This window comes from Denticeps clupeoides, chromosome 3 (assembly GCF_900700375.1).
Source record: "Denticeps clupeoides chromosome 3, fDenClu1.1, whole genome shotgun sequence".
In the NCBI taxonomy this organism is placed as follows: Eukaryota; Metazoa; Chordata; class Actinopteri; order Clupeiformes; family Denticipitidae; genus Denticeps; species Denticeps clupeoides.
The window spans coordinates 35,376,949-35,390,449 of record NC_041709.1 but is presented as its reverse complement, the minus strand read 5'-3'; the positions used below and the strand labels follow the sequence as shown (position 1 = coordinate 35,390,449).

The window sequence follows — 13,501 nt, the reverse complement described above, 5'->3', positions numbered from 1 at the left end:
TTTTATTGAGTTTGAATAAGCGACTTGTCGGCTGTTGCCACGGCAACGTCGGCGCGGTTCCTTTAAATGGCGCCTCGGCGTGGGGGCGGGGCTTCGTCCGAGGCCCCTCCCCCCTCGGGCCGCGCCCCGATCTGCTGCGGGGATCTTCTTCATCCTCATCGTCGCCCGGGAGCTCCGTTACAGCCTCCGGAGAAGAGAAGTCCTCTTTACGGTACGAGGGACGGGACGTTTTCACGTGGGAATTTTGTGGGGAATTCTGTGTCGCGCTTGTGACATTTTTATGTCGTTCTGGAACAATCTGGCCGTGCGGAGAAACGCTGATTCATGCGCTTCACCTCGGGACGGACAGCAGACGTCCGATAGTCCACGTTTATTTAAATGAGCTTGAAGTGTGGCGCGTTGTTGTGAAGGACCCAAACTCTCCAGAACAGACCGTATCCCAGCATGCAATGTCGGTTCAACTGGTTCCGTGAACTCTCAGACTGGAACACCGGGAACGTGCGGGGGTCACCCTGCTGCCCCCTGCAGCTCCACCCCGAGAAAAGCACTTCCACGCCATCAACCTGTCTGTGTGTGTACAGGTGTGTGGGTGTGTGTGTTTGTGTACAGGTGTGTCTGTGCATATGTGTATACAGGTGTGTCTGTACGTGGGTGTGTGTGTGTCTGTGCATATGTGTGTACGTGTGTGTACGTATATGTGTGGGTGCGTGTGTGTCTGTGCATGTGTACGTGGGTGCGTGTGTGTGTACGTGGGTGCGTATGTGTATGTGTGTCTGTCTGTGTGTGTGTGTACGTGGGTGCGTATGTGTCTGTGTGTATGTGTGTCTGTGTGTGTGTGTACGTGGGTGCGTATGTGTGTGTGTGTGTGTGTGTGTGTGTGTGTGTCTACGTACACGTCAGCAACTCTGTCGACTCCCCGCCGCTATCTGCTGTCCGATGTTACTTTGGTCCAGTTCTCCACATCAGCCAATCAGGGGCGGCCCTGACAGGCGCCCGTCAATCTGAGATGATTGACGTGTCGCTGCGTGTCTGTAGCTGTCTTGTTCATCTTCTCTCGGTAGGCGGAGAAGCTCCGCCCACGTGAAGCTGCAAGGAGCTGATTGGCCGTTGAGGGCGCGCCTGGTATGTATTCCGTGGGCGGCATGTCGACGCGGGTCCACCACGAGCGGCTGCGCGCCGCGGGCGCGGGCTCCCACCAGCAGGCCCTGCGCTTCCTGGGACAGGACTACCACGGCCTGCGCCAGGAGTGTCTGGAGGCGGGGCGGCTCTTCCAGGACCCCGCCTTCCCCGCCCAGCCCGCCTCCCTGGGCTTCAAAGAGCTGGCGCCGCACTCCTCCAAAACCCGCGGCGTGCAGTGGACGCGGCCCACGGTGAGAGGAGCGTCCGTATTCACGAGGTTCACCATGAGGGGACCCGGGCAGACGCCGTCATTTTACGTTCCTACATTTTAAAATCTCCCGCGCTGCCTGCATGTGGTGAGATGATCAGAAAGTTCACTTGAATTGAGGGGAAAAAAAACTAAAAAAACAGAGCAGCACAGCACACGGTGTCACAGTGAAATGTGTCCTCTGCATTTAACCATCACCCTGAGTGAGCAGTGGGCACCATGACAGGCGCCCGGGGAGCAGTGTGTGGGGACGGTGCTTTGCTCAGTGGCACCTTGGCGGCTCGGGATTCGAACCGGCAACCTTCTGATTAGACCACCACCACCCCACTGCTGACTTAGTTGACTATTTTGGGATGCCAGGTTGGATTATTTCTTCTGGTAACAGAAGGAGTAGTCCATTAGGAGGATTAAATAAAAAATCTCATTTAAAGAGATTACCTTGTGAACAGGGTGGTAGTGGCCTAGCGGGTACCACACTCACCTATGAACCAGGAGACCCAGGTTCAAACCCCAAGACACTTAACCCTGAGTGTCTCCAGGGGGGGACTGTCCCTGTAACTACTGACTGTAAGTCGCTCTGGATAAGGGCGTCGGGTAAATACTGTACATGTAATTAGTTGATTCATCTGTTAAGCTGCAGATCAGAATTGATCACGTTTTAAAGTTGATTGGAAACGAGTAAAGCTGGGCCGGATCAGGTGGATTCTGATGTGGATTTTTTTTTATCCGCCGTGACAGGAGCTGACGAACGACCCCCAGTTCATCGTGGGCGGGGCCACGCGGACCGACATCTGCCAGGGAGCGCTGGGTAGGTGTGCCGCTTTCGCGCGACGGTCCCACCACAGGGATCAGGGGCGGACGTTCCCCGGGGGACCTGTGACCTGCCCGGCCGAGGTCGGGGGTCAGGGGTCGGGGTTCTGAACTGTGGCTGTAAGATGCTGTAGAGAGCGCCCCCTGCTGCTGTATTCGATTACAACACATCGGTGAAACGGCTCTGCCCATCACAGCCACTAACTGGTTTTTATAAATAAGGTCCTCTTCGCTTGAAAGGTCCGATGACATTAACTTTTTCGCTTTTATTTAGGTCTTGTTGGTCCCCTAATTCTGAATCTGACGTCTCGTGGTGCAGAATTACAGCCACTTTGATCCAGTCCCACAATGAGGTTTCCCAGGACGCGCCGTTTCACCGTCTGTAGCTTTAAATGCTAATGAGGAGGAGAGAGGCGGGACCAGGAGGAGAACATCATCAACACCATTCACCAACCACAAATGATGTTATAAGGGGACAAATTCCAGATCCGACCGTCTGAGCTTTAGTGACATTTTCATGTCAGAGGACCTTTATTTTGTCGTGATCTGATGGTCTTATTGTTGCAGACACAGCTGTAGAAAGACCAGATATAAACTAGAAGGCGCAGATGTACGTGAGCGAGGGTGCAGCAGGTATCAGAGCAGGGTCCATGTTTGGAGGTACTGGACGTCGCAGAGTGGGCTTCTGGGAAGGGGGAGGTGTTTAGTGCGAATAACAGGAACAGACATCAGCAAACATGCAACCAGTCCATTATCGTGTCGGGGGAAGGGGGGGTCAGTCGATATCTGGAGCTGTAAGAGCTTTTCACCTCCTCTCTCTCTCTCTCTCTACAGGAGACTGCTGGCTCTTAGCTGCCATTGCATCTTTGACTCTGAATGAGAAGCTCTTGCACAGGGTGGTCCCCCACGGCCAGAGCTTTCAGGACGGCTACGCCGGCATCTTCCACTTCCAGGTGAAACGCAGAGCTACGCTGTATAGAAATACGTCGGTGAAGATTCTCAGTCATCCAGGTGAATTTGTCTGAAAGTTGAGTCGTGGCAACTGGACTTTCTTTAACGTAGAGACGTTTCATTCTGCATCCGCACAACTTTGTCCATCTCTTTGTCGATTGACTAAGTTCTGTGGACGCAGAACCTGGGTGGTAGTAGCCTAGAGGGTAACACATTCGCCTGTGAACCAGAAGACCCAGGTTCAAATCCCACTTACTACCATCGTGTCCCTGAGCAGGACACTTAACCCTGGGTGTCTCCGGGGGGGGACTGTCCCTTTAACTACTGATTGTAAGTCGATGTGGATAAGGGCGTCTAGTAAATGCTGTAAATGTAAAACGTCTCTACATTAAAGAAAGTCCAGTAGCCGCGACTCAACTTTCATACGATACGCTGTATAGGATCATAATTAATCTTGAAGGCGGGTAAAAAGTTCAGACTGGACCGAAACCGGGAGCAGGACTTCACCAGGAGGTCGGTGGAGCCGTTAGGATAATAAGATTTGATAATTGGCCTCACGATTCGATTCGAGTTGAGCTCGCCGCGCCGTCGCCAGAAACTCACCGTGCATGTAATCGATTATGAATCCACGTCCGCATCGATTCTGAGATTCACCTCAGCGCCCCCTAGTGGTGGGGCAGGCTGCCTGCTTTTTTTTCTCACCTTTTTAAAACCCCTCGATCACGGCGTGTCACTCGCTTGTCCTGCAGTTCTGGCAGTTCGGCGAGTGGGTGGACGTGGTGATCGACGACCGGCTGCCGGCGAAGGACGGGGAGCTGCTGTTCGTCCACTCGGCCGAGGGGAACGAGTTCTGGAGCGCCCTGCTGGAGAAGGCCTACGCCAAGTACCGAACCTTCACCAATCACTTTCACTTTTACTCTGGCTAGATGAAGAGTTAAAAAATGAGACGAGAATCAGAAATCTGGCACCATGCAGATTTTAATTGTGACCAGAGACGGTTGAAAATATGATAAAAATGATAAAAAAGAACATTTATTTGAGATTCTTAGTGCAAAATAGAATTTTTTAAACACAAACTTGCTATAAGTTGAGTGGAGTTGATGAAAATGAGGCACGTTCCAGGCTGAACGGCTGCTACGAGGCCTTGTCGGGCGGCTCCACCACCGAGGGCTTCGAGGACTTCACCGGGGGCGTGGCCGAAATGTACGAGCTGTCCAAAGCCCCCCGCGACCTGCACCGCATCATCGGCAAGGCGCTGGAGAGGGGCTCGCTGCTGGGCTGCTCCATCGACGTGAGGCCCCGCCCCGGCCGGGGGGACGCGGGGACGTCTCCGTCCGCGCCGTCTGACGCCCGTGTCTCCTGTGTCCGCAGATCACCAGCGCCTTCGACATGGAGGCGGTGACCTTTAAGAAGCTGGTGAAGGGCCACGCCTACTCCGTCACCGGCCTGAAGCAGGTAGCTGAGCGCGGGCCCTCGCTTTTTTCCGAGCTCCGCGCTCCGCCTCACGCTTCTCTCGCCATCGCAGGTGGATTTCCGCGGATCGAACGAGAAGCTGATCCGGATCCGCAACCCCTGGGGACAGGTGGAGTGGACCGGGGCGTGGAGCGACGGGTTCGTACGCGGGAACTGTTTTATCTCCTCTAGACACTTTGCCTTGATGAGCGTGGTTTGATGCGCTTTGTTCTCAGCTCCTCCGAGTGGAACGATATCGACCCCGGCCGACAAGCAGGACATGAACCAGCGTATGGAGGACGGGGAGTTCTGGTGAGGACCGCTCCACCCTCCGCAGGGCGCCGTGTAGAAAATACTGGACGTCTCGCGACTCGGCCCGCGTGAAGTAAACGTGAAGTGATCGTCATTGTCAAACATTTACATTTACGCCCTTATCCAGAGTGACTTAGTCAGTAGTTACAGGGACAGTCCCCCCCTGGAGACACTCAGGGTTAAGTGTCCTGCTCAGGGACACGATGGTAGTAAGTGGGGTTTGAACCTGGGCCTTCTGGTTCATAGGCGAGTGTGTTACCCGCTAGGCTACTACCAACCTACTACACGGCGAAACGTGTCCTCCGTATTTAACCGTCAACACTGGTGAGCAGTGGGCGGCCATGACAGGTGCCCGGGGAGCAGTGTGTGGGGACGGGACCTTGGCTTGAAAGGCCACGCGATTTCAGAGACGTGGTTTTGATATTGGAGGCGGATATTGGAATGACAGAACGAGGACGGGAAACAGCAAGGAGACATTTATACTAATAATCACAGACACACAAAACCAGGTCACCAGAGAACACGAATCTCCGGTCGGGGAAACGGGAAGGTCCAGATCGTGACACCATAATCAGAAGGTTGCCGGTTCGAATCCCGATCTGCCAAGGTGCCACTGAGCAAAGCACCGTCCCCACACACTGCTCCCCGGGCGCCTGTCATGGCTGCCCACTGCTCACCAAGGGTGATGGGTTAAATGCAGAGGACAAATTTCACTGTGTGCACCGTGTGCTGTGCTGCTGTGTATCACATGTGACAATCACTACACTTTTCTTTACCATTTCATGCAACCAGGCCAAATGTAGCATGTATATGGTGATTTAGAGGACGTTTCAGGGTATCTAGATGATCTATTCTGTATTATAGCTTCAAAATATCACAATAATATATTTAGGCCGTATCGCCCAGCCCTGCGGTCTGTCCATCGGTGTAACAAAGTGGATAAAACACATGTTTTTTCCCCTCCCTCTGCACACTCAGGATGTCCTTCAGCGAGTTCAAGAAGCAGTTCTCCAGGCTGGAGATCTGCAACCTGACGGCGGACGCGCTCAGCGCGGACGCGCTCAACTTCTGGAACGCCGCCAAGTTCGAGGGGAGCTGGAGGCGGGGCAGCACGGCGGGCGGCTGCAGGAACCACCCCAGTACGAAGGACGATGCACGCGCGCCATACATCCCCAGCACGCGCTCTATCAGCGAAACATATTCAGTCATTTCATATCGGAAAAAAACTGGAAAAAATGATTTGTTTGATTTAGGCGGTCCTAATTCCGTTATTTCAAACCCTACATATCAACTTAATTTAATTTTTTTTTACGTAAGAAATGGTTTGATAATGTAAAAATGTTGTTTAATTTGCGTTCGATGCCAAATTGCGTTTGATCAACTTAATTCACCTTTTTTTAAGTAACAAATGATTTTGTTAAGTAAATTTGTATGGTTTGAAATAATGCAAAAAGGAATTAGGACACGAACGGTGCAAGAATATCAAGAGTGACGTCAAATAATCCAGAGACAGGCGGTGGAGAACGTGTAAAACCCGCTGGAATAGAAATGTAATGGAGAGATGTTCTGAGTGTTCAGGTGTCTGCAACATCTTCATCCCACAAGCCATCAGAGTCTGGCTGTGAGGGCCCGAATGCTTCCGGATGGTAGGAGGGCGGGTGTGCAGCATCCGCAGGAAGTAGAGACCCTGCTGGGCTTCCTTGGCTGTCGAGCTGGCGTTGAGATTCCAGGAGCGGTTCTCCTCTAGATGAACACAGAGGAACTTTGTGTTCTTGACGATCTCCACACAAGAACCGTGGATGTTCAGTGGAGAGTGGTCCCTCCGTTGTCTTCTGACGTCAACAATCATCTCCTTACGCCAGTCCGTCAGTGGTTGCACCTCCTCTCTGTACGCTGACTCAACGTTCTTGCTGATGAGAGCCACCATGGTCGTGTCCTCGGCGAACTTGATGATGTGGTTGGTGCTGTGCATCGCTGCACAGTCGTGGGTCAGCAGGGTGGACAGCACTGGACTGATGAGCGGTCTCATGAGTGATGTGGCCTGTTGGGGGCGACGTTGGTGTAAAGCCCGCCTGTTGATGGAATTTAGGGAGAACTGACTTGAGATTGGCATGGATTAAGATGTCACGTTGCACAGATCGCTCCATACAGCACGCAGAGCGCCTCCTTCGCATCAGTCATGTGGAAGTATTCTATCTGTGCATGACCACCTGGATATGTAGCACATGTACATGCAGTACAGACCAAAAGTCGGGACACCTTCTCATTCAATGTGTTTTCTTTATCTTCATGACCATTTACGTAGATTCTCACTGAAGGCATCAAAACTATGAATGAACACATGAGGAGTTCTGTAATTAACAAAAAAAGGTGAAATAAGTGAACATGTTTTATATTCTAGTTTCTTTGCTCTGATTCCTGCTTTGCACACTCTTGGCATTCTCTCGATGAGCTTCAAGAGGTCGTCACCTGAAATGCTTCTCCAACAGTCTTGAAGGAGTTCCCAGAGGTGTTTAGCACTTGTTGGGGTCCAGCTCACCCCAAACCATCTGGACTGGGTTCAGGTCCGGTGACTGTGGAGGTCAGGTCTCCACTTTTTGTTAAGTACAGAACTCCACATGTGTTCATTCATAGTTTTGATGCCTTCAGTGAGAATCTACCAACGTAAATGGTCATGAAAATAAAGAAAACACGTTGAATGAGAAGGTGTCCAAACCTTTGGCCTGTACTGTATATGGACACATAAGTCCATCCGGGGTGTACGGCAGTGGATCTCCGCATGATTCCTGGTTTTCTGTGCTGCAGACACGTTCTGGATCAACCCGCAGTACCGCATCGTCCTGCTGGAGGAGGACGACGACCCTGACGACCCCGAGGTGGCCTGCAGCTTCCTGGTGGCCCTCATGCAGAAAGACCGGCGGCGCTACAGGCGGCAGGGACAGGACATGCACACCATCGGCTTCGCCGTCTACGAGGTCCAACCCACGACAACTTCTGTCCGTCGTTCGCTTCTTCCTTCCTTTTTCATTTATCTGTCGTTTCAATTTTAATGCAGGTGCCAGAGGAGGTGAGAATGATGTGATAGATATAACACACACACACACACACACACACACACACGTGTTGTGACCTGTGGTGGCTGCAGTACCGCGGCAGCCCCAGCGTCCACCTGAAGAAGGACTTCTTCCTGCGCCACTCGTCGTGCGCGCGCTCCGAGACGTTCATCAACCTGCGCGAGGTGAGCGCCAGGCTCCGCCTCCCGCCGGGGGAGTACATCGTCGTGCCCTCCACCTTCGAGCCCAGCAAGGAGGCCGACTTCGTGCTGCGCGTCTTCACCGAGAAGCAGTCGGAGACGCAGTGAGTCCCTCTCCTACTCGCAGCGCCTTCAATCATCGGCGTTATAAATAATAATTAGATATCCCTCTTCACGGGGTCTCCGATCCTGATCGACTCTGTTCTTTACTTTACACTTTTATCCAAAGCGACTTACACCAGAGGACACCAGCAGTTCTCGTTCGGTTTCTATAGATTTTGAGTTACAAAACTAAGAGTCCTGATAAGGCCCAACTTGTCAGGAATAGAGCATGCTGGGAATTGTTCAGTGCTGGACTATATATTTTTTCTGAGTGTGTGTGTGCGCGTGTGTTGGACTCGACTGAAATACTTTTTGAACAAGTGGGTTTTCAGCTGCTTCTTAAAGGTGGTGGTGGTGGTCTCGGCTAGTCGGCTATAGTCCAGTGGGTGGTAGTAGCCTAGTGGGTAAGACACTCGCCTGTGAACCAGAAGACCCGGGTTCAAATCCCACTTACTACCATTGTGTCCCTGAGCAAGACACTTAACCCTATGTTGCTCCAGGGAGACTGTCCCTGTAAATACTGATTGTAAGTCGCTCTGGATAAGGGCGTCTGATAAATACTGTAAATGTAAATGTAGTCGAATGGAGCAGGACAAGTTGTCCCACCAGCCAGGGACAACACAGGAGAACAGAGATGATTGGAGTCGGAGATCCTGTGAAGAGGGATCATTTCATTTGCAGATCTGAGAGAGCGTGCAGGAGTGTAGCTGGGTAGTATTGTAGGAGGAGGAGGAGGGTGAAGTTCCATTTACAGCCCTGTAGGCAGCATCAAGGATTTAAACTCGATGTGAGCAGCTACCAGGAGCCAGTGGAGAGAGGTGAGGAGAGGCGGGACGTGGGGGTGTTTTGGCTGGTTGAAGATGAGACGGGCTGCCATATTTTGGACCATCTGGAGGGGTTTTATGGTGACTGCAGAGGCGAGGAGCCTCGTAGCCTGTTGCGAGAGAAAAGGCCGAATCTTGTGAATGTTGTAGCGAGTGAACCTGCAGGATCTGGAGATCGCAGCAACGTGATGGTTCAGACTCAGTTTGACATAAATCCACAAATTCTCCTGTGTTGTCCCTGGCTGGTGGAACAACTTGCCCTGCTCCATTCGACTAGCCTAAACAGTTAAAAAAACCCACTTGTTTAAAAAGTATTTCAGACGAGTCTAACGCACGCGCACACACACACACACACACACACACACACACACACACACACACACACACTGCACGAAACAAAAATTTGTCCAGCACTTCTTCCGAGCATGTTCTTTTTCTGACAGTTCGGCCTTCTCAGGGCTCTTTTTGTTTTGTAAAACTCAGAATCTTTTGAATTAGAATTAGAATTGCTGGTGTCTTCCTCTGCCAAGTAAAGTAAAGTCATATTTTTATTAACTGTTTTGAGGAACACTTCAGCGTATAAAACAGCAGGGTTTGATACGATTCGCGTTTTTTTTTTTTTTGTTTTAAACAATGAGCTTTAGACAAGTTATGACAAATGTTGGTGTTTATCTATTTTAATCAAAACTGCAACTGAAATGGAATCAAAGATTCCAATCGTTTATTGTCGTGTCGTGCGCGCAGAAGAAGTTCTTTCTTCACAGCCCCACGTACAAATGCGGAGTTCGGTTAGAAATCGTTTAATATTAATAATAATACTAATAACTTCAGTGTGTGTGGAGATAATTACGGAGCTTAATGTGCAAAAAATGGAAAACGAATACAAATAAATCAAATCCTGAAGCGGCGTTCGGGTTGGAGCCGCGGCGCGTGAACATCTCCTCCCCCCTCCGTGCAGGGAGATGGACGACGAGGTCTCCTACAGCCCGGAGGAGGAGGTGAGGCAGCGTTAGACCGGCCGGCTCTGTAGACCACGTCCTGCGGGTCGGGGGTTCTAACGTTCACTGTGCTGCATTTCCACCGAAAGGAGCCGGTTTCGGAGGAGGACATCGACGGTTCCTTCAGGGCCATGTTCGCCAAGCTCTCTGGAGAGGTGAGGTGGTTCTGTAGATCTGGAGGGCCGGGGTGGACGGCAGTTTCGGTCGTCTTCCCAGCTCAGTGGCCCTCGTGTGCCGTTGCAGGACATGGAGATCTCGGTCCACGAGCTGAGGACCATCCTGAACCGGGTCGTGTCCAAACGTAAGTCCTTCGTTTCTCGCGTCCTGCACCGAGGGTGAGGGTAAGGAGGGTCTGTTTCTGCCTCCAGATCAGGACCTGAAGACGGACGGGTTCAGCATGGAGTCGTGTCGGGGGATGATCAGCCTCTTGGACGTATCCTTCCCCACAATGCACCAGTGTGAGGCTGAGGCCTGGTTCTTCCTGGTGATCTCCGCTTACACGGATCATTATCTGCAGTAGAACACATGGGATGGAACGCATGTTGGTGGTAGATCTTCTCCTTTCTGCGGTTTATTAAAAGTTTTTTTTTATATACATATATATCGGTCTTGTTGGTCCCCTAATTCTGCATCTGAAGTCTTGTGGTGCAGAATTTCAGCCACTTTGTCCAGTCCCACGATGAGATTTCCCAGGACGCGCTGTCTCAGCGTCTGTAGCTTTAAATGCTAATGAGGAGGAGAGAGGCGGGACAAGGAGGAGAGCGGCCAATAGAAGTTGAGCAGGCATTTGCATTAAATTACATGAACACCGTTCACCAATCACAATGTTTGGTACGGACAGGAAGTCGTGTCTGCGTTTTTCCAGAAAAAATAAAATGAACCCGCTGGTTCTTCAGACCTTTCCCCTTATGACATCATAAGGGGACAAATCCCAGATCCTACCATCTGAGCTGCCGCTCTCTGAACGGCGAATCAGAATGACCAAACAGTCTTTATACCTATCTCCATCTCTAACCACTGCAGGACCACAGACAGGTTAGAGGAACTCGTATTAATGTTAAATCATCTCACAAAGTGACATTTTCATGTCAGGGGACCTTTAAAGACCTCCTCTCCACAGTCAACATGTGGTTGTGCTTTTGAGGGAGTCTCTTCTGTAGGCCGCATTATGTTTGTGGCTAAAGAAGCACGTGGAGTGACGTTCTCGTAAGTGCACAGGTCTCCTCAGGTTCACGTGGAGCTCTGAACGCCCTTAACCAGTCACGCGACTTTCAGAAAGACGGCAGCGCCCGCCTGGGCATCCTGGAGTTTCAGATTCTGTGGAACAAAATCAGGAAGTGGCTGGTGAGTCTCTTCCTGATCTCGAACTTGTCTCCAGAGAAGTTAGTCCAGAGAAAGGGATCATATTTGTCCTTTTGTGGGCCAGGAGATGCTCTGGTCTATCCTGATATCGAAAAGGACTGTTTTTCTCCACAGGGCATCTTCAGGCAGTTTGATCTGGACAAGTCTGGATCCATGAGCGCCTATGAGATGAGGCTGGCGCTGGAGTCTGCTGGTGCGAACTTCTCCGTTTCACCTCGTACAGGATGGCACGCGCTATTAATGTTCCATGCTGAATTCTTCTCCTTCTCCCAGGCTTCAAGCTCAACAACAGGCTGATCCAGGTGCTGGTGGCCCGATATCACGACAACGAGACCATCGACTTTGACAACTTTGTGTGCTGCTTGGTCAAGCTGGAGGCCATGTTCAGTAAGTCTCCGTCCTAACCGTCCAACCGGACGCCGCCGACGCGAGTCTGACATGCGCTGCCTTTCCAACAGAGACCTTCTACGAGCTGGAGAAGGACGGGACTGGAGCTGCCGAGCTGAACCTCACCGAGGTGATCAGATGTTCTAGTAGCAACCTTCTACTCGTCTTTCATTTATAGATGACTGCTACAGAAAAGCAGATAGTTCGACTGATTTACAAATACATTCCAATAGAATTTAAAGACGTAATTTCATTTAAACAACCTTATTCATTGCACATAAATTATTATTTTTTTTATCGTTATGGCTGCTAACTTTTGAACTCAATGATAGAATCCAGTTTATCAAATTACATATCTGGTATTTATTAGACGTCCTTATGCAGAGCGACTTACAGTCAGTAGTTATGGGGATAGTCTCCCCTGAGACACTCAGGGTTAAGTGTCCTGCTCAGGGACACAATGGTAGTAAGTGGGGCTTGAACCCGGGTCTCAGCTTTTTACTTCTTCAACTTGAATCATTCATCTGGTTTATTTCACTTGTTGTGAAGTGTTGAGGTTCGAGTCCTCGAACCTGTCAGATCTCAGCAGCCGGTTCCTCTCTCTCTCTCCCTCATAGTGGCTCTACGTGACGATGTGTGGCTGAGGTGGCCTGGTAGGTCCTGCTCAGACGGACTCCGCCCGCTGCACTGCTGCTTCGCCCACGTCCACCCGCCACCGTTCCCTGTAGGACGACGAGACGACGTTCCGGAATATCCGCATGTAAACAGCCGCATGAGCCAGAAAACTGGAAACGAGGTCCGCATTTAGCCGTGTGCGTTTTAATAATCCTTAACCGCGGGCCCGAGGCCACGCTGCCTTAATTCCACCAGTACGAGCAGGTTAAATTACAGTGATGAAGAGTTTTATTACTAATACTACTAGTAAACTGCAGCAGCTTAAATAATACACGGTGTTGATGGTTCACTACAATACTCGGTTTTATTTATATGACTTGCATATGATACTGAGGGTCAGAGGTCACGCCTGGAAATAAAGTTGAAGTCTCTCCACGCCTCGGCCTCGTCTCGTTATTCACTGTCCGGCCTTGGCGGCGTCTTTGCCGTCCAGCAGGCCGAGCAGCGTGGCCTCGGCCTCCAGCAGCGTGGTGTCGGTCGCGGCCCCCAGGAACCGCGCCGTCAGCTCCAGGTCCTCCAGCCGCAGCCGCACCCGGGCGCCGCGCTGGTAGCGGCCCGCGTCCGGGCCCTCCGGCGGCCGCCGGCACACGCAGTGGAACTTGGCCCCGAAGTCGACGTAGAGGTCGTCGCCCACCACCTTGAAGATCCTGCCCGTGACGATCCGGTCCCGGGCCGGGCCCATCTGGACGAGCGGGGAGCGGCGCAGCAGGGTGGCGAAGGACTCCTCGTCCGCGGGGCCCCGGCGCCCGTCCGGCCGCAGGTCCGTGTGCAGCTCGTAGGCCGCGGCGAAGCCGGGCTTCCGCGCGTCCTGGTCCGGCTCCTTCCCCGGGACGTCGGAGAGCGTCCGACGCGGGACCGCGGCCGGTTTACGGAGCGAACGCGTCGCGGCGGCCCCGCGGCACGCAACCTTCCAGGCGGCGGCCATGTTTTATCTGGCTGCCGCGCTATGCGTGTCGGGAGATGAAGGCAATAAAACAATAACAATACG

General features: G+C 51.9%; 2 protein-coding genes across 2 annotated transcripts; one reads left to right on the top strand and one right to left on the bottom strand.

The window, feature by feature from the left end:
- Positions 1-99: 99 nt before the first annotated feature.
- On the top strand, positions 100-12,889 carry capn1b (calpain 1, (mu/I) large subunit b). The gene is given in 23 exon segments (XM_028972195.1): positions 100-211; positions 1,062-1,370; positions 2,126-2,195; positions 3,032-3,150; positions 3,898-4,031; positions 4,271-4,439; positions 4,520-4,603; positions 4,674-4,759; positions 4,837-4,861; positions 4,863-4,912; positions 5,891-6,051; positions 7,718-7,887; positions 7,968-7,979; positions 8,058-8,269; positions 10,050-10,089; positions 10,179-10,244; positions 10,333-10,390; positions 10,458-10,522; positions 11,365-11,433; positions 11,566-11,644; positions 11,725-11,838; positions 11,910-11,968; positions 12,456-12,889. Coding segments are annotated over 22 exon segments (2,115 nt in total). The 5' UTR covers positions 100-211; positions 1,062-1,124; the 3' UTR covers positions 12,483-12,889.
- mrps28 (mitochondrial ribosomal protein S28) lies at positions 12,792-13,458 on the bottom strand. Its single transcript, XM_028972523.1, has one exon. The coding sequence runs from the start codon at positions 13,436-13,438 to the stop codon at positions 12,911-12,913; it is 528 nt and encodes a 175-aa protein (XP_028828356.1). The 5' UTR covers positions 13,439-13,458; the 3' UTR covers positions 12,792-12,910.
- Positions 13,459-13,501: the final 43 nt, after the last annotated feature.